This window comes from Myxocyprinus asiaticus, chromosome 17, assembly GCF_019703515.2.
Source record: "Myxocyprinus asiaticus isolate MX2 ecotype Aquarium Trade chromosome 17, UBuf_Myxa_2, whole genome shotgun sequence".
Lineage (NCBI taxonomy): Eukaryota > Metazoa > Chordata > Actinopteri > Cypriniformes > Catostomidae > Myxocyprinus > Myxocyprinus asiaticus.
The window spans coordinates 46,225,579-46,246,198 of NC_059360.1; the positions used below are offsets into that span (position 1 = coordinate 46,225,579).

The 20,620-nt window shown below is 36.2% G+C and overlaps 2 protein-coding genes across 5 annotated transcripts in view; one reads left to right on the forward strand and one right to left on the reverse strand.

Annotated features, from left to right (window-relative positions):
* Positions 1-10,338, reverse strand: part of LOC127455192 (runt-related transcription factor 2-like) — a 94,783-nt gene extending 84,445 nt beyond the window's left edge. The window contains exons 1-2 of the mRNA XM_051722874.1: positions 10,226-10,338; positions 9,883-10,003 (exon numbers count right to left, since the gene is read on the reverse strand). Coding sequence (XP_051578834.1) covers positions 9,883-9,940 — 58 coding nt within the window. The 5' untranslated portion in view covers positions 9,941-10,003; positions 10,226-10,338. The remainder of the gene's footprint in view (positions 1-9,882; positions 10,004-10,225) is intronic.
* Positions 1-20,620, forward strand: part of LOC127455228 (transcription initiation protein SPT3 homolog) — a 160,565-nt gene that overhangs the window by 27,823 nt on the left and 112,122 nt on the right. The window lies entirely within an intron of this gene.

Consider the following 20,620-nt stretch of genomic DNA (forward strand, 5'->3'; position numbering starts at 1 on the left):
TTTAAAACTACGATCATATAAGCAAAGAGTGAAAATAAACACAAACCATTTCACTATTTATTTTGTGAAAATGTTTTCTGTACATTTTTCACAAATTACGACTGTCCCACAGTTGTGGCGTCATTTCCACCACACCAAACAATTTTGCTCCAATAAAGTTTTTTTTCAAAGGTTAGTGTACTTGTTAACCAAGTGGACAAAAGTGTCAGTGAAGAGCATGCTTGAGATGAAATATGAGACAAAACAAAGCAAAATCAAGAGAAATATCACTAGTGAGCAGAATATTTTCATTGGGCATAATTTCCAATCAAGCTGTAATTTTGCCAAATTACGCAAAACGTGTGAAAATATTATTTAATTTTGTCTATTTAGGATACATAAAATGTTATCTATGAAATTAGCCTTAGCAAGACTAATGGGGTCGGCCTTTTAATTTAAAACACTTAAAAAATGTAATTTGCATCAGTGTCATTTTGAGCACAGAATTCAATTAAACACAATACAGAGTTTGAGATGTGCTTGAAATTACACTGTGGTTGGACTTTCAGAAAAAAATGACAAATCTCTTGTGATGCATGCACATACACTGTTGGACATTGTTAGTAGATGAATAAAAAAAACAATAGCGAGAGTGTGAAAAAAGTTTAATAGAAATTAAAAGTACCCGAAAATGAAGAAACATCCATATATAGCTGTATATAGATTAAATAGATTGTGGATTCTGTGTTGCATTCTAACTCAATACAGTCAGGTTCAAAACCTTATTATCATTTTATTCCTCCATTCCAAATGCCCAAAGTAGTTTGACACAGTGTTACTGTAATATACGTAAGTTTAGCGGACACCTTTCAGCCTTTAAGCTTTAAAATCTATGAGATGACAAAGTGTTTCTTTTGTGATTTCAAAACACTTGTAACCGAACCTGAGAAATGGATACTATAGAATCAGACCCCGCATGTAAAGAACCGCTGCTTGATATTTTATACGCGCAGGTGTGTGTGCGCAGGTATCCATTTAGAGTGATTGCAGTGCTCAGATTACCAGGCCATTTAGAGAATGGTATTTTGTCCTTTAAAGCTAATGTTTAGGTTTCCACGTACTTTGCGGCTGTACGTGTTGTGCATGCTGCTCACATTCACGCAGCGGCTTCCGTAATTAGTCCTGATGTGTTTGCTGGCACGGTACCATGTCTGGGTTGATTGGCAGGTGCATGACATCATTTCAACTCTGTTTTTCACCATTTTCTTCGTGTATTTAGCATTTTCGTTTGATAGCTCATTCCAGCCTTGGATGCTTCTATGTTTTAACGAAACTTTTCGTCAAACTCTTAATGTATTAAAGGGATCATTCACTCAGAAATTTTAACCACTGACTTTCCAAACCAGTATGACTTTCTTTCTTCGGTGGAGACACAATGAGAAATTTTGAAGAAGTTTGGCACTAGGTATGTGTCGGTATTCGGTAATACGGTATACCACGATAATGCACAGCTATGTTATCGTGGACACTTCAGAATACTGTGGGGGAAAAAAATCTAGTTAACCTATTTGAACAATTAATTTTTTCCGTACTCACCGTAGCTTCCATCTACAAGTCAAGATTCACAACAGGGACCGAAAAAACACTCATCAAGTGCCAAATGTATTCCAGTTAGTTGTTGGAATCGTGTTTTTGGAGCCAGGCTAGAGACAGACAGTTCGACTCCCAGCTCTTCTCTTATTGTTTACATTTCAAAAAATGTACATTTTTAACGGGAAATAAAGCATTACAAGGGCCTATTTGAAAACACTCCATTTCCCCTGTGGTGAGGTACAGAGCCGCAGTTGGAAAAGGAAGCCAAGGATGAGGAAACACGCCAATGCAGCTAATCTAGTTTTCTTCCTCAGTGCTACACTCTCATTCCGGGCATTTTTACATAGTGTTTTCCCTGATAGCCCTTGTGTATCATATTATAAATATTTTTAAGTGATGTTCTGGTGTTAAGAAAATCCTGCATGCCTGCGGAGGTTAAATCAATATGCCGGACAGGTTTTGGCTGCGGTGGGTTATTGGGCCGAACAGGTAAAGCCTTGTTGAATCACTTCATTATGGTACAATCAGAACAGCCAAGTGGAGTCAACGTCCACTTATCTGAACATTTAATATTTTCCTCTCGAAAATGCCTGAGGCTTTGACTGCAGAAAGTGGCTCGCTAAAATCGCATGATACATTTAGCAAAATTAGAGCATGGACTAGATTTTTTTGGTTTCCTTTTTGAAAGAAATGCTTTCTTTGGATTGTTAGTCGTCTGTTTATACAGTATATTTTTCTTTTGCAATATCCTTCCTCTGTCTTGCCAGTTGCTCCAGAAAAGCAAATGAGAAATGTTGGAGGTATGGGGCACCTTAAGAGCCTTCTGCATCAAAATGTGCTAGTGTATGAGGGTGAATATTTTAGGGTGCAAAACATTATTTGACCCCACACTTGGGGGGTATAGTGATATTGATATAGGGGCAATAGTTATAGGGCAACATTTGTCAACTTATGCAAATACTTTTAAGACAGCAAGATGCATTTTTAAGTAACAAATGAAGATAATGCTTATTCTGAACAACCACTTCAGAAAATTGTGCACCATTTCCTGTTCATTTTAATCACATTTGGCATTTCCTAACATCTCAAGTATTCTGTAAACAAATGAATCTCCATTGTGATTGGATCTGTCAATGTGAGCCCACTTTGAGCATTCTTCATAACAAATCTAATTCGCCTCACTTAAGAAAAACAATGTGTTTTATGGGAGGTGTTTTTTTTTTTTTTTTTTACCCCAAATACTATCCTTTCAATTATTGGACCATCATTGAACAACTTGATTTAATCACCTTGAACAAAATTGAAAAATGTTTTTTTTTTTTTTTTCTCAAAATAAATGTGATAGTTTCAGGGATTCTCATTAGCTATAATTTGCAACATTTTAAAAGGTATTAAATGTTAGATTGAATTACCTCAAAATCAACATTTATACATTGCACACATAGACCTCATGGATCAGGAACATTTTGTAGTGCATAGAGACAAACAGGTGTTTAGGTAAGTGCTGTGGAGGTTTTTGCTGCAATTTTAGTGTGTTTTTGGAGAAAATCAAATCAAATGTGCCCTTTATCCTGGACGGTTACGCCATTAGGCACAGCCTAACCTAACCCTAGTTGAATTATACGTTTCTTATTTTTGCTATTTCTGTTGTGATTCATCAGGGTTACCTTTGGGTTTTGTTATAATTTGCTAACCCAAATTTTGCACGACAGTAACACCAAATTTGTTCAGTAGACTGCTTCAAGAAGAACAAATGTATCGCAGATAAAATGTTGTGTTACGTTAAAAATATAATATTTTTCTTTTCATTTAAACCTGGAAATAAACAGTTTTAAGAGTTTAAAAAATGTATAACATAATTAATCAGAAAAAATATTTAGGATTCTTCACTGTTCCGAGGTTACTAATCAAATGTAAGTAAATTAGTGACATTGAGCATGTTAACTCATTTGTATAGACTGTTAAATTTCTTTACTTCCACTGAAGCACACAAGATGTACTTTGAAACATTCTCAAATCATGCTGAATTACATCATCTGGTTTTGTTCACTCTCGAGTGAATGCTGTCGTTAAAGCAAAAGGGAAACATTCTAAATTCATATAAAAAGATTTTATTGTTGATCTTCTCACTCAAATTGCTTTCCTGATAATATACAGAAATTTGGAATGCAAAGTTGTGTATTAAATTAGTAAATAATGCAAAATAGAAGACTTTTGGTCCCCACTGTGTCGATGAATTATTGGAAACTATCAGCATAGATTTTTGCAGATAACCGATGATTCCAAAATGGAACTATCGGCACCAATTAACTGGTAAAACTGATACATTGTCTACTTCTAATATTAGAGATAGACCAATATATTGGTTTTACCGATTAATCGGTGCCTATAGACCTTATTCACGGTAGCGCCATCTTTGATTTTTAATAGGAATGACAACGAGGTTATGAGGGATAGATTTACACCTTCAATAGCACAAACAGTATAAAGCTGTAATAAGCTCCTAGATCACATCTGATTTTCCACAACTCATGTTGTTTGGATTTTTTTTGTCTACTGAATACTCTTGTAAAGACTGTACGTTTATCCCTCACAGCCTCGTTGTCATTGCCATAAAAAAATCAAAGATGGCGCTGCTGTGAAAAAGGTCTATATACAGCTCTGGAAAAAATTAAGAAACCACTGCAAAATTATCAGTTTCTCTGGATTTACTATTTATAGGTATGTGTTTGAGTAAAATGAACATTTTTGTTTTATTCTATAAAGTACTGGATATTGGGCTGGCCAAGACAGCCCCTCAGATCTGGTGGAGAAAATTTGGTGGAGGATCGGTGATGATCTGGGGGTGCTTCAGCAAGGCTGAAATCGGGCAGATTCATCTTTGTAGAGGACGCATGAATTATGCCACGTGCAAGGTTATCCTGGAAGGAAACTTTTTCCTTCTGCTCTGACAATGTTCCCCAACTCTGAGGATTGATTTTTCCAGCAGGTCAGTGCTCCATGCCACACAGCTGGGTCAATCAAGGTGTGGATGGAGGACCACCGGATCAAAACCGTGTCATGGCCAGCCCAATCTCCAGACATGAACCCCATTGAAAACCTCTGGAATGTGATCAAGAGCTGCTTGAATTTTTGTGCCAGGATTGGCATAAAGTCACCCAACAGCAATGTCAAAGACTGGTAGTAAGCATGCCAAAGCTGTGATTGAAAATCAGTGTTATTCCACCAAATATTGATTTCTGAACTCTTCCTGAGTTAAAACATTAGTATTGTGTTGTTTAATAATGAATATGAACTTGTTTTCTTTGCATTATTCGAGGTCTGAAAACACTGCATCTTTTTTGTTATTTTGACCAGTTGTCATTTTCTGCAAATAAATGCTCTAAATGACAATATTTTTATTTGGAATTTGGGAGAAATGTGGTCATTAGTTTATAGAATAAAACTAAAATGTTCATTTTACTCAAACACATACGCATAAACAGTAAATCCAGAGAAACTGAACATTTGGAGTGGTCTCTTAATTTTTCCAGAGCTTTATATATATATTAGAGGTAGACCAATATATCGGTTTTGCCGATTAATCTGTGCTGATAGTTACATTGTGGAATTATCGTTATCTGCAAAAATGTATGCCGATAGTTTCCGATTTAAATTTTTTTTTTTAATGCCTCCGTGTTCGGCTTAGAACGTAGAATGGCTTAGTTCTACAGTATAACAGTGGCCTCTAGAGGTGAAATAAAAACAATCACTGACCCTTGTTGGGATTTGCTGTATCTAAATCTTTCATCTGCAATATTCATCCTATTTTTATCCTCATTTCAGTGCACATTTAGTTTTTTGATTAGATATTTAAGTGTTCTAAATGTGACTAAAAAGCTTAATTTGGTTAATACTTACATATAGAGCATTGTAACGAAGCCTCTGTCATTTCATAATATTTTGTATTTCAGGCTTCTTTTATTTAAAATTCCTGCATTATGCATCAAATCTATTATTAGGATTTTAGTTGCTCAATAAACTGCATTTGGGATTGTATTAATTTTGGGCAATTTTAGCCTCTGTGCCTGTCATAGTAAGGAAAGACTAAGAAAATATTTAAATATTTTAGAAATCGTAAAAAATAAAAAAAATCAGCCGATTAATTGGTTATCTGCGTTTTCCACCAATGTAGTTAACGTTATCTACAAAATCCACTATCGGTCGACCTTTAATATATATATATATACTGTATATACATTTATAATGTACAACTCTCAGAATCGGATATCTCTTTATATGATTCCTATTTGCTATGGAAATGGCCTGAAAGGCATTCCAAGCTCATGGTGCGAGAAGCAATTCATTATTGGAACCGTTTGTCTGGATTCCAGCTCTATAATCCTCCTCTTTAAATACACTTACATCAAGCATTGGCAACATCCCTTATACACAATCTACTGCCTATGAATTCTGTATTTTCATATATATTTCCATCAGCATCTGCTTCACACAGTGATATATCAGAGGCGCTGGGTTGACTGGCTTTGATTTAAAGATGGTTTGTGGCCACTCTGATGGTTTGTTGACTGGGTTTCTATGTTACAGAAGTCGAGTCTCTTCGCGTTATGGCACTATTTATTGTTTCCCACTTTTAATGTTGTGTTTGGCCAGCGGAGACTCTATGGTTAAGTGTTTGATTATTTTCTAAGAAGCACACTCCAAGTTTGTACGAGACATCAATGCCTTTCTTTGTCATGTAGAGAAGCGATGTAGTGTGTGGCACTGGGTTTCTATAGGAGAAATGTCTCTTTATAGTACGGAACAGCAGGGATGATGCACATATGTCGTCTTTGTCCAAGTTTTGATGGCATAGCAAGTCAATAACAATAATAATAATGATAATAAATGAAATGAGATATTTTCGAATTCATTTATGTTTATTACGATGTGCTATTTGTTTTATTACAGATTTAATCACTCTTGTCTTTTCTAGCGGAGGTTTTGGTGGCTTAAGTCAATTATTTCTTTTATTGTTACTTTTTAAGGAAGAATATTAAAATAAATGTGTAGGCAATGCTTTTAAAAGGCCAAACAGATTAAAATAGCATTCTCACACTGACAAACACTTTTACATTTTATATAGAAATGCTGTAAAAATTCAGCTTCAATCACTCACAAGACCAACATATATCCTGTGTTATCTGAAAAGGTTAGTTTAGTGTTGTGCAATGGTGTCCAAAAGTCTGAGATCACAGTGAAAATGCATCTATTTTGCATTATTTTCCAATAGACATTTTTATAGCACATTATGTTACCATAACAATTTGAGTGAAAAGTTGGATTGGAAAATGCGAATTTCAGAAATGTTCCTTTTGTTTTAATGACAGCATGCACTCGAGCTGGCATGAACAAAATCTGATGAAATCAGTTCAAACCCCTCAAGCTTTCTGTTTATTTTCAGGCTTGAATTTAAAAAGATTTTCAATGTGGTCTCAGGCTTTTGGACCCCACTGTATCTTTAATATTAAAGAGAAAACTTAATAAAAAAGCAGTAACGTTATGCTTTGCATATACTGTTCCCCTAGTGTCTCTGATTTGGTTTGGTTTGTGGAGTTGGTTCAACACAAATGAACTTATGCAACAGGGTCTCTTATATCATGTTACACTTGCGTCCTCTGTGGAATAAGTGCTCATTTTTCTTTGCCATTCAGTCTGTAATCTGGCTAATTACATTTTCTTTTCATGTCTTTTTGAAGCACAAACTTCCCCACACTCTGTCAAACTTTCCGTTATCATTGATTGCGGTCTCTTTAAACTGTCTTGTCGTGAACAAGTAATTATAGATTTTGAAACAGATTATCGCGTGCGTTACGTTAGTGACAAACTGGCGTTAAGGAAATGCACATGGTCCGAGAGATGCTGCGATTCGGTCCTAACGTGTCACATATGTCGAAAAGCATTTCAAGCCGCCTGCTGCCAATATGCCATTATAGAAACGTGTCCGGCCGGTAAACGTCCTTGATGTTAACGCCAAGATAAGCGCAAACAATGTTTTTTCCCCACAGACTAACCTTTGATGATTTAAAACAATGAATATATGAAAGCACACAGTATGTAGACCAAATGCAAAATTCAACTTTTAACGTCATTTGCAAGAAGTTTGGCTTCTCTCACTGCTTGCTCTGTGAGGGTCGGTTACTCAGGTCGCATTTCGTCCATTATTGTTGTTTTTTCTAGTGTAAACGAGATTTGTGATTTATCAATTAGCTGAATGAAGCCGCACTATCCAGGCTAAATAAGAAGCACATGTCCCCTCTGAGCCCTACAGTACACTTTTAATTGATTAGTGATGGTGTGCAATATTTGCCAAGTGTTTGTTTATCGTCTGTACACTTTGTATTAGATTGCAGTTTGTCACCTGAAGGATTTTTATCGTTCCTTGTGACACTTTCTCACAGTTGAGGAATTTGAAATGTGGCTACAACCATTTATTTATAAGACTGTAACCAAATATAAATGTAATATTTTAGGATCAGCCATTAAAAACCCATATTGGTCGACTACTATTCTAAATATTGGTGTGAACGCGTCAGTGTCTGAAATGAACTTTTACATTAAGGGGCAATAATTGCACCCCCAGATTTGATTTTTAAGGGCAATTTTTTACATTTACGAGGGATTTTTTTTCTCTAAATGCATAAAAATATATGTGTCCTCCTTGAATAATTAGATTGAGAATTTATTACTTCCTAGCCATAAAATTAAATCAACACTGTATCAAAATGTATGTGATAATCTGTATAACTAGGCTCAGAACAGCATATTAAGAACATATTACAAATAATAAACAGAGGACCTCATTACGGGGGCACATTTTTAATTTTGGGGGCATTTTAGTCACTTTCAGTGGCAGATTTCTGACTCTGGTGCACATCCCACCTTAATGTCTGTGGTGGATACAACCCACCAAAGTAAGTTGCCTTCTCGTCTTTTTGAGACGTTTATTAACCTTATTGGAAGGAAACTGGTTTTGATGATCAAGAAATGCTATTGTTGTGCAAAAATGTATGCTAGAACATCGATGCCTAGTTGATGTGATTTAAATCAATGCTAGTAACTCACACTCTCAGATACCAGTTGAAAGTAAAAGATCTTCGCATTTTTTTTCCATCTTAAAGTATGACGTTTATGCTCTTTAAAGTGTATTCTCCCAAACAAGTATGCCTGTGCTGTAATTTAAACCCTAAGGCTACAATTATTTTGATTGTACCTGATTGCTGACGCAGCTTTCTGTGCATTTCGAGAAAACGTGTGCTGTATTTCGCTCTTCTGTGGTCTCATGTTTTAGAGACGCCACCTATAATGCCTTGATGTACACCAACTGATGACAAAACCATGTAGCCCATGCTGTCTAGTTCGATGTTACCATCCTGCCTCTATATGTTTGTCTAGAAGGGCCTTGAATTACACTGACATGAGAAACCTTATGAGGAAAATACTGTAAGTGCATTTCTGATCATTTGTGAAATCCAAGTTTGTGTTTTTAAGGTTCATATGTGCAGTCTGATAAGATTTGGATTTGTTTTTGTTTTACATGTTAGTATACTTTGAATAGCTGAGGTATGCAAATGCGTTTTTGCATAGATTGTGTTTTACATGTGGTTTTATTTTGCCGGATTCGATTTTCACTCTCACAGTAAGTTAAATGTGAACACTGAGTCTTTAAATGAAAAAATAAAATAAAATAAATAGGTTTATAGGCAACTTCTGCAGCACTTTTTTGATTAAAAAAGCAAACCTCAACAAAACTAAGCTGAATAAAAACAGAGACGAGTTTTGCATGTTTGTTCAAGTGCAGGTCATTTATAAGGATAAATTCAAGCTCGCTCATTAACCAGAACTGGATTTAGTTTCTACATTCATCAATTAGCATTAACCCAATTTAACCGCAGCAGATCCCACACATAATATTCAGCGATTCCATTTTGCGCCGAATGTTTCCACATCTTGTTTTAATGTAGCTCTGTAAATTGAAGCAGAGTGCATGTTTATACATTCAGGACGTTTTTTTTCTCTTTTCCCTCGCCCATCCACATATGTATTTTTACATTATACAAACATGTCAGCATCTTAGCATGTTTGCAAATGTAAACACAGCAACTCTTAACGTTTCTGAAGTGGCTTTCTACACCAGATACTATCAGAAGAGCGTGTGTATGTCATTGCTTATTGACCCGAGGCTGGTGCCGTTCACTGAAGTTGACTTCTGTGTGACCCAACTCTGAACCACAGTGCAGAGAAATTAAAATAATTTTTCACAGCACTCACCCCAGAAAAAGTTCTGCTGGCATGGAGTCACCGAGCTAAAAAGACTGTTGGATGCCATAGCCACACGTGGATATCCTTGGATTGCTCCTTTGGAGGTCGTGGTGACCTTTGAAGTCCTAAACTGGGAGCAGAAATCATATCAAGGCATATGAAGAAACAAAACGCAACAGCAAACAAACAAAAAGACGAAACCCCTTGAACTAAATATACACTCTAAGCACAGTGTGTATACTCAGAAGTTGCATCTTTGAAAGCAGTCTGCAGCCCACGAGCACGTTCAGCCACAGATATTGGAAGCAAACGGAATAACGGCATATTCGAGTGTGGTTAGGAATGTACTTACAGGCTTGTTGGGTCTCGGTGACTGGGGTTGACCCAATCTGATTAACCATTTACGCCCCAGTGCCTGCCTCCTGTCGTCCTGGGGAAATCGTGCGCACCCCACTTGTGGTTCTGTGGTTGTTTGTGAGGGGAATGAGACATTCTCACAATCCAAAAACGTGTAAGCTTTAAAACACAATTTTTTTCGGGTCCCCTCCTGATAGGCTGTTATTGGAGAGGCTGGCTCATGTGTTCGGTGACATCAGAGGAGTTGACGAGGGCTCAGCCCTCTTGTCAGTGTTCCTGAGTGTCCTATTCACATCCAACGGGATGCGACCTCAGCTCCTGTGAATACAAAAGGAGAGGAACTGCTCCATCTAATGTGGAAAGCACTTTGTTTTCTCTCTTTATACCTCTCTCGGGTCCTTTTTAAAGTGCTTCACACATTTTTAAGCCTCTTCATGTTGCTTCTTTATGCTAATCAAATTTTGTCAACATTTCATCATGTCATATTCATTCATTTTAGTCAGTTTGAATCTAAAATCGTTTTTATCGTTGACAAAAAAACTTTTGTCAGTAATTTTGTTGACGAGATGCCCTGAATTTGTGGCAATGCCACATTTCTTGAATTCCCAATTTATCTTGTTTTCATAGAGTCACATTTCTGGTATCACTTTTAACATGTTCTCCTGCATGGGTGCCCTTCCTTCAGACTCCAGGTGTATTGCAGACGCGTGAGTTGCATAATCGTCTCTGAAAAATGACAGTCTGTGGGGAATCCTGCATTTAGTCTTGAATCACGTCTGTCTCTCTCTCTCAGCGCCCTGCAGCACAGCGGTTCTCCATTCTAACGAGCGCTCAATCGTGTGAATTAGCTGCCATGATTCATCAGTCTGTTTTGTGCGCCTCACAGGTTGGGATTTTGGCACGCAGTCAGCGCTCCGTGGAGAGTATGCGCCTCAGGTGTTTGTCTAAGTGTGGAGAAAAATGTGGCGAGGTATTTGCGCTTCTGCATGCTCGCTCTCCTATTTCGGGGTCATATTAGGTGGTACGAGTTCAATAACATGACTTTAAAAGGAAATTACAACTGTAGGAAGTATTTCAGAAACCTAAGACAGTGAAATACACCCTAGTATCCAGGGCAAGCATCACTATTTGGGATTAAAACAAACTCTTAACCCAAGTATTGAATGTGTGTTCTATCACTTTGCTGTATGATTTTCACCTGGTGGATGATAAAACAGGTGAAAAATCCCACAGACTTGTATTGAAGGAAGGATTCGTGCCATAGCTATGCCTAGCAATCACCCAGAACATCCTAGCATTGTCCCGGTGAGTTTTTGCACTGGCAAGCACAATGTACGTTTTCTTTACAGAATATAAAAATCTAGTTGCCATTATAATGTTATTCCAAGACTGCTTATTATGAAATGGTGGTGCAAATGAAAATAATGAAAATCTCTGCTTTGAGGATGTGGTGTGGCTATAACAGGAAATGTTTCGCCCACAGTAGAAAGTTCCCTAAACGTCTTCTCTTAAGGGGCATATGAGAACAAGTGTGATCAGGGACAATAAATGTAAAACAAGATCTGTGTTTTCATTGTACTTTTGAGTTAATGGAGAAAAATTGAGTAACAGTCACAATTCTTAGGTCTTCAGGGGTGAATTCTCTTAAAGGGTTAGTTCACTCAAAAATGAAAATTCTCTCATCATTTACTCACCCTCATGCCATCCCAGGTGTGTATGACTTTCTTTCTTCATCAGAACACATTTGAAGAAAAATAGAAAAATATCTTATCTCAGTAGATCCTTAAAATGCAAGAGTATGTTGATCCAACCTTTGAAGCTCTAAAAAGAACAGACAGTCAGTATAAACGTCATCCATACGACTCCACTGGTTAAATGAATGTCTTCTAAAGCTAAACGATTGCTTGTGCTGCGAAAAAGATCAGTATTTAAGTACTTTTTAACTATAAACCATCGCTTCCGGTCAGCAGCTCTATGCGCATTCGCGAGAGGGCTCGCAGTCTCTCGTGTGACGTATTCACGTTGGCATGTTATGGATGTAATCTCAAGTTTTTCTCTTGGTTGAGACATCCAGGATGAGCACACAAACACCCAATTGTGAGTAAACAAACAGATACAGATCTAAGCCAAAACCAACGAAGCTTCTGTACAGCGTTCCTCCTACTCACATGTAAACAGCTCTGCTCTAGAACTGCGTTTCCTTTCAGAGAAAAAGAGCACTTCGAAAATGCTCTCCATTAACATTGACAAACAATGACGTTAGGAAACTGAAAATGGGAGTTTTCAAACCGACAGATTAGTGTGGATGTTGCCTTATTCACAAACCAACCGCATTCCAACAAAATCAGGCGCTATATGTGCTAGTTTTGCATTGCGCCAAATGTAATTTGTCATTCTTGTCATTCTTTCTGGCCAAAGATGCCTCTTTTCTATGCAAATTATGCTTGTTATAGAATGCGCCAGATTCACAAACATCAGTGCTAGTTATTCTATGATGCTGTAAAAATTAGCTATTACCACTTACAGAAATCTGGCATTAAACAGGTTATTTTAAAAGTGATATTTGTGTTCATCTCTAGTGATTATGGAAGCAGTAAATGTAGCCATGCAAAATATTTTTTTTTTTCTGAACCTCACGTATATTAAATTCCCAGTAAAAAAAAAAAACAAAAAAACAGCTCATTGTCACTTAGTATGTTGCACTTTTTCATGTAAAGTGAACACGTATGGCACAAATCACAATTAGCACACTTTGTGTTTACATCACTACCAGATTTGCTCATTTTCTTTAATGCAGATGCTAATCAACGCTGATAGTTCAGTCATCTTTATTTGATGAATTAGTGCTGCAAAAAGGATAGAAAATGTGCAGTACACAAACATGTCTTTGAAATAAAAGTCAGTGTGTCGTCTGCTTTCCTCAGGCGGTAAGAGTGCAATGCTAATTGCGCTGGGCAAATAGCACAAAGTTTTGTGAATGAAGCACAATCTAAAATGTGGCTACAAAACAAAGAGGCTCATTTGCACAGAAAGGAATGACAGTGACTTAATTTAAATTCTCAAGACGTAGCACTATATCAGTGCTTATTGCATCTGCTTAAACTAAATTGCAGGTGGTTAGTAAATAAAATGCAGGTTTTTGCGCTAAAATACCACGCACAAACTTGGCGCACTGTCCCTGTGTGCAGTAATTGAGTTCAAAACCTTGCGTCTTATTCACAAACAAGCTGCAGTCCAATTTGGTGTTATATGTGCTTATAAAGTGCTTTGCCATATGTGTCTAAATGAAATCATTATTCTTTTCTGTGCAAACTCGCCTCATTTCTATGCAAATGAGGCTCGTTATAGAATGCGGCGGATTTGCAAACGTTAGCACAATCCGTTCCATGACGCATTTAACGTTATTATGGAAACCTGCTGATAAACAGAGGCTTATTTAAAATGGATATTTGTGTAAAAATGTATTTATTTTTTTCTCCCCAATTTGGAATGCCCAATTCTCAATGCGCTCCAAGTCCTCGTGGCGGCGTTGTGACTCGCCTCAATCCAAAAGTCGCCTCAAAGTTGCCTCCGCATCTGAGACCATCAATCCGCGCATCTTATCACGTGGCTTGTTGAGCGCGTTACCGCAGAGACGTAGCGCATGTGGAGGCTCACGCTGTAGTGTCTGCTGTATTTCCATGAAAAGGGCACAAAGTGCAATTGGCACAAATTTTATGCGTTTGTTTGCTCTGTTACCTGATTACCGTAATTACCCTTACCTAATTTCCTGTAGACAATCAGGCTGTATAACAACGCAGAAATTGCAACTCCATGCAAATAAGTGATGCTATCAGTGAGCACAATTCAGTTTTACTAAATTCCCCCATCAGAATACACTCAAAAAATTAAGTGGTTCCACATTGGTTTTCTTAACTTAAAATTACTATGTAGTTTCAACACAAACACTTTGTGTAGAAAAAAACCTACTTGAATGGGGTAAACCCAACAAAATTAAATGTGTCAGCGTAACTGAAATAAATCTCTTATTTCTTTCTGTACTAGCTAGTGAATGTAAATGCTAGCATGCTAAATACATGCTGATTGGAAGCACTACAGAGTGTAATTTAGTAACTATGCTATAGTTAGCACAGCAATTGCTCAACGAAGCGTGCAATCAATTTCACGTGCAGCATCTATCTGTCCTCATCGTTAACTCAAGCTCTACTCTTCACCATAATAGTAACCCCCAAAACTCCAACATAACAGAAACTCTTCTAAATCTCAACAAAACATTAAACACTAACAGGTATCCCCCTTTATATTCATCTTGCACACAAATACATAAAATAACACTTAATTTTAACATTTACTCGCTCTATCGAGTCCCATACAACACGTGCTGAGAAATGGAAATTCCCATTGCCAGTTTCATAAAAGCTACATTAACACCACAAAAAGTATTCATGTAGTCCCAACTCAAATGGATTATGTTAACTTCCATTTGACAAATGTAAATGGGTAGATTGCAATGAAATCAAGTTGTGATAAAATGTTGTAGAATCGTGTTGCTTTAGTTCATTTTAATTAAGTATATTGAACAAGAAGCAAAAATCCTTTTTTGAGTGTGTATTAAACGCTGTAATTTCATACTTGAAGATCCCTGCACTTCACGGCTGAAACCCATGACTGCACATTTTGCTAATTATAGGCACTCATGAGAAACACTGTATTTTTATTCATGCTGTTTTTGCTGTCTGAACACGTCAGCGGCGACGCTGCAAATATCTGCTCTTTGTCCGATGAGCACTGGTGGTCTTACTGCGAGGATGGCTTCACTGTGGTCCGTGTTTGAAGAAAAACGGACTGTGTGTGCCCTTCTAAAGCCCGGCTTTAGCTTGGCTTGCTTCAGTACAGACCACACATGCATAAACAGAGCATTAGATGCTAGAATTTTATTCCTGGCTGCCGGCGGAACCGCGCGCTAATGCTTCCAGGAGACATACACCTCGGCAGAATTTCACACGTTAATAAATTAGAGCTGTTTCGAGTTTATTGCACCTTTACTGCTGAAAGCCACAGCCTGTAGACGGCATCAAATGATATTAGAGGTTACATTTGTTAGTTTAAATTCAATCATTAGCGTCAATTGGGCTTGTCTAGGAGGGCGTGAAATTGTTAAAGGGAGCCGTTTTAAAGATAAACATTTCCCGACATTTGTCGTCACATGTGAACTTACACTAGCTCACACCCTGATCACAGTTGACATGCATATTTTCCCCATAACTTCTGTTTTTCTTTTGCAGCTTTTTTTTTTTCTTTTCTTTTTAGAGTTGCTGCTTCGAGGTAAAACAATATTCATCTTCTTGTGACACAGGAAATATGTATAGTGTTTTTTTAGGCTGAAATTTTAAAATAGGCTGAAAGGAATAGTTCACCCAAAATTGAAAATTCTACGATCATTTACTCACGCTCAGGTAGTTCCAAACCTGTAGGACTTACTTTCTTTCGTTGGACGCCAAAGGAGATTTTAGGCGGAATGTTAGGCTCAGTCACCATTCACGTTCATTATATGGAGAAAAACAAAATTGAGACTAACATGTGTTCCACGGATAAAAGAAAGCCACACAGAATATTAATTTTTGGGTGAACTATCCCTTAAAATGTAAGAGAAGGGTAATTTGAAAAAGTGTACTGAATTTATTTACTTGTATTTTATACAAAGAATGTTTTATATATTTTTACCTCAATTTGCAATCAGGTATTTTAGCTAAAGGAAACGTAGCTTGATGCACACTAATTTGTGCTTAAAAACGATACACCGATATATACAGTACACATGCTGTAATACAATTTATTATTCATTGTATTGGCCAAGTGGAAATGACATATTATATTTTCAGATAAGCTCAAAATAGCAGATATTTGCAGCAGCAGTATATTGGTCTGTATCTATTAAAGATAACATGAAACAGTATTCGCAACACGTTTAAATTGCATAATGTGGCAGATTTACAAGTTACATTTATTTTTCAGCTAGAAATTTTGTAGGGCGGGCTTTGATTTTATTCATTGGAGTTTTATTGGATTGTGAAAACTAGGATGTGATTTTATTTTTGTTAATATAATTATTTTACCACCTGTGAAGCCTTGGTGACATCATCAACATTTCTAAGTTGTTTCAGAGGTAGAGAAAGTATTTTATTTTAATGAAAGATTATGAAAACAAACTATTTTTTTAATCCTTGTGTTGTGTTCGTTTTGTGCTAACACCTTTTGTGTTACCGGTCAAAAATGACCGGCCCACTAAGATTGTTAATCAATCTCTCATATTGCATATATTATCCCAAGATATTTATATATATATTTATATTTTACTTCTTTTTTTTTTATTAATTATTACATTAGCCTTAAATAATGCATTTGTAATTAGCTAAATCATTTTATTAGTTTTTTCTTTCTCCATAATTTACAAATTTGTTATCACAGAAATTATATTCAGATTTGGTAAAAACATCAAAAAGATGAGATACATATCGTTGGAAAGGTCTTAATTACTAAAATGTAATGAGCAAATTTCTTTCACTCAGAGGCCAAACTGCAGTGAGTATTAGTGTATGAAATTCCCACAGACACACATAAATATAATAAACAGGAGTCACGTTTTTCCTTATTACTTCCTGAAACATACATATAACACAGACAATGACATATCGTAACTTACAGCAGATTATCCCGATTCAAACGAGCCCAAACGCAACATAATATGATAAGTAGATCTTAAAATATACCTCAAAGAGTGTACATGGAAAGACGATGCACAAAAGGGTGCACTGTGTGTGTGTGTTTGTGTGTGTGTGCGTGAGTGAGTCTGTGTGTGCGAGCACATTTCCGAGGACTTTGTGTGTGCAAACACACATCCACATATGTGCTCATTTAAAGGATTGTGATGCACCTGAACACTTAATATTTCTGTATTTTGTAGTCTAATCCATTCATTTCCAATAGCCGGTCACTTTAGACTGGGAAAACCACAGGTGCAACAAAGTGAAATAAAACCAATAAAATGTAAAGAAAATGGTCCAATAATTGTTTGTGTTTTCAGATACCATATGAGAACAAAGGATTTTTTTTCCAATTGGATTAAGTAAAAAAAAAAAAAAAGTCATAGAGTCAAAATGACTGGAACACAACATTAGGGTTAAAGAATATGCACTGATAAATTGTATAAGAATCTGTTTAAAAAAAGATAAATAGGGTCAATTTTGATTACATGTCATCTTTAAGGCCCCATCCACACTAAACTCTGTTTTCACTTTCCTAATGTCATCCTTTCCAAAAGTATGCCATAATGGAGAGAGTTTTCGAAATGCCCCATTTTCGGTGGAGGATACTGCCGTTTTAGTCTGGATGAGATGCATAAATGTAGCTAAATTAATGCGTTTTTGATGTAAAATGTATTCGTTTGGATGTGGCTTAAGATACCAAGTCGAGTATTTGGTTTGAGTTTTCCTTTTACAGCAGCTGCAGCTGTTTATTTTTTTTAATAGTAGACAGGTATCCTTTACTGTCTCACAACATATAATTCCATAATTCAAGGTCACTGAAACATTTTCCATGTTTTGACGGCCACATTGACCTAGTCATACAAAACACTTTTTAACTCTGGCTGGCAAAGGTCAAGTCAAGCCACAGCTGTGATCCGAACTGATGTTTTTGTGTCCAGCACATCGCAGAACTCTGGGATATGACAAGATCACTCCAACCCCAGTGGCTTTCGCTTGTGGCACGGGCACATAGTGAGAACGGCAATTAAAGGAGAAGAACCTGTTATTTCTGTCAATTATCACATGTTTGTTTGCCTGGCGAGCTGGCACTGTGAGTGCAAGAGTGACGTTTAGAAAGCCGCCAACGGCCCGTGACTCATCGCTGTCAGATATGTGTGCTGTTTAACATGACGTTGTATGTGGCGTAACATATTTTCTTTATTTGAATAACCACTTTGCCAAAAATCATAGTATTTATACTATTAGTAAAATATCTAAAGGTAAAAATGATGCTTAAAGCAAGCTAAAAAATATGCAAATTCAACAACAAAAAATAATAAAAAACAAATTCTGTCATCATTTACTCACCCTCATGTTGTTCCAAACCAGTATGACTTGAGATGAAATGTTAAGTAGTATGTTAGTTTTTTTTTTTTGTCATCAATCACTTTCATTGCTTCTTTTTTCCACAGAAAACTTGAGGGCGAGTAAGATTTTGGGGCAAACAGTATCTCATACAGTTTTGCTTTCTAAACTGAATTTGGATATTTTTACTGGAAAACAAGACAAAGATCCTCATTAAAAACGTGTTTTTTTTTGTGTGTGTGTTTTTTTGTTGTTGCATGCATGCAGCAGTTTTTGTTAAGGCAAAACGGGACTGTACATTTGTTTTACATTTAAGTTTTATTTGTACAGTTGAATAGTTTTGTGAGCTGCAGATGATTGTTCAGATTTTGCCGCACATTAAAGCGAAAAAGTCTTTGATTTTGATGCTGTGATCAGACTTTGTGCTGTCTGCACACACATGTGGCTCATAGACTAAACAGCTCTCAAACGCTCACTCGTGCTCTTTTGTTTTCATGCTTATGTGTGCCACTTTTGTTTTCAGACACCAAAAACCCACAAAATATTCTGAAAGCTACACATACATTTTGAGAAATGGAGTTTAAACTCAAAGATGCACAAGTGTATAATGTGTGAATGCAAATACAGTTTTCACAATAATTCTAGCTTGTTTATCATTATACATATTGTTAAATGATATATGCTTGTTCATCATGACATGTATAGTTTTATATGCTACTGGCAACTTTAAAGGAATATTCCGGGTTCAATAAGTGAAGCTCAATCAACAGAATCTGTTGTATAATCTTGATTACCATAAAAATGTCCCTTCGTCCCTTCTTTTCTTTAAAAAAGCACAAATGTGGGTTACAGTGAGACACTTACAATGGAAGTGAATGGGGCCAATCCGTAAATGTTAAAATACTCACGGTTTCAAAAGTACAGCCAGAAGACATGATTTTAGTGGGATAAAATCACGTACTAACCTTTTTTGTGTAAAGTTATATGTAATTTTACAACTTCATGGCCATGACGTCGTAATGTCACGAAACTCTAAAATGACAATTTAAACAACAGCTCAAATAATAGTGTTTTTTATAAAATGACAAGCCTCACATTTCTACCTTTAAACCATGTAAAAATTGGCCCCATTGACTTCCATTGTAAGTGTCTCACTGTAACCTCGATTTTCGCTTTTTTTTAAATTCATTTTTATGGTTCAGTTGACTGAGCTTCACTAATTGAACCCGGAATAGTCCTTTAATAAAAATGTGTTTATTTCTTTAAATGGGTAAAAATGAATGTTTTGAAATTATGTTGATTATGTGAGAAGGAAGAAAGTGTTGTCAGTATATACAAATATTTTAAAGCAGAATGCAGAGCTGTGAAATAAAAGTGATTTGTTTTCTAAAAAAAAAAAAAAAAAAAGGAAAGAAAGAAAAGTTATTAATATGCAAATATATGACAACTGGATTATTATTTCAACCAGATTGTCATTTTGGGAATGACGTATTATTCAAGTATTCATAAAATATATTTCTTTGCAGCGTAACAAACTAAATTAACTATATATTATTAAAGGCATGTGTTCGCTTTAGTTCACAGAACTAGAGACAATCTTAATTTTTGATTCTTAGAATTTTTGTAATAATTCTCAAGTTTTATGTTGCAGTGATTTAGAAATTAACTTGCATGTTTGACTCAAACAAAAGCATGTTTTTGATGTCTAATGATTGACGTTCCCGTTGTTTCCTCCGCTCAGTCGTGCTAACGAGCTTAAAGAGGATGAAAGCGAATGATGCAAATCACATCAGGCTCAAAAATAATTACGAAAGCATTTCTACGTTTGCGATGTTTATGCAGAAATTAGATAGTTGGCTTTGCTTTTGTATTCTGTGGCCTTGTGTACATTATTTCTGTGATTGTTCTAAACATTTATCCGATATTTGCAACATGAACTACTGTAATTAGTGTCTAAATAGATCCAGCGTTTCTTTGTCATGCGATATTCTGCTGTTGATCGCTCTAAATAACGAACACTTGCATCAGAAAGACTAAGTTAGAATGGATTTAGTGAATCATCGTTTAATGATCAGAATTTAAGCAAACTATGAATGACATCACAAAAAAGTTATTTAGCTTTGTATTTATTGCAATATTATTTAGACTCCTTACAGTGTGTTCACCGAAGCTTTTGTTTAATGCCAATCTGGAATCTTTTAATTAATTGATTTTTGTGTTATTTTGACACCTCTGCTGTATGCACCCTTGAAACTATTTAAAACCGACTGTGTGTTTTG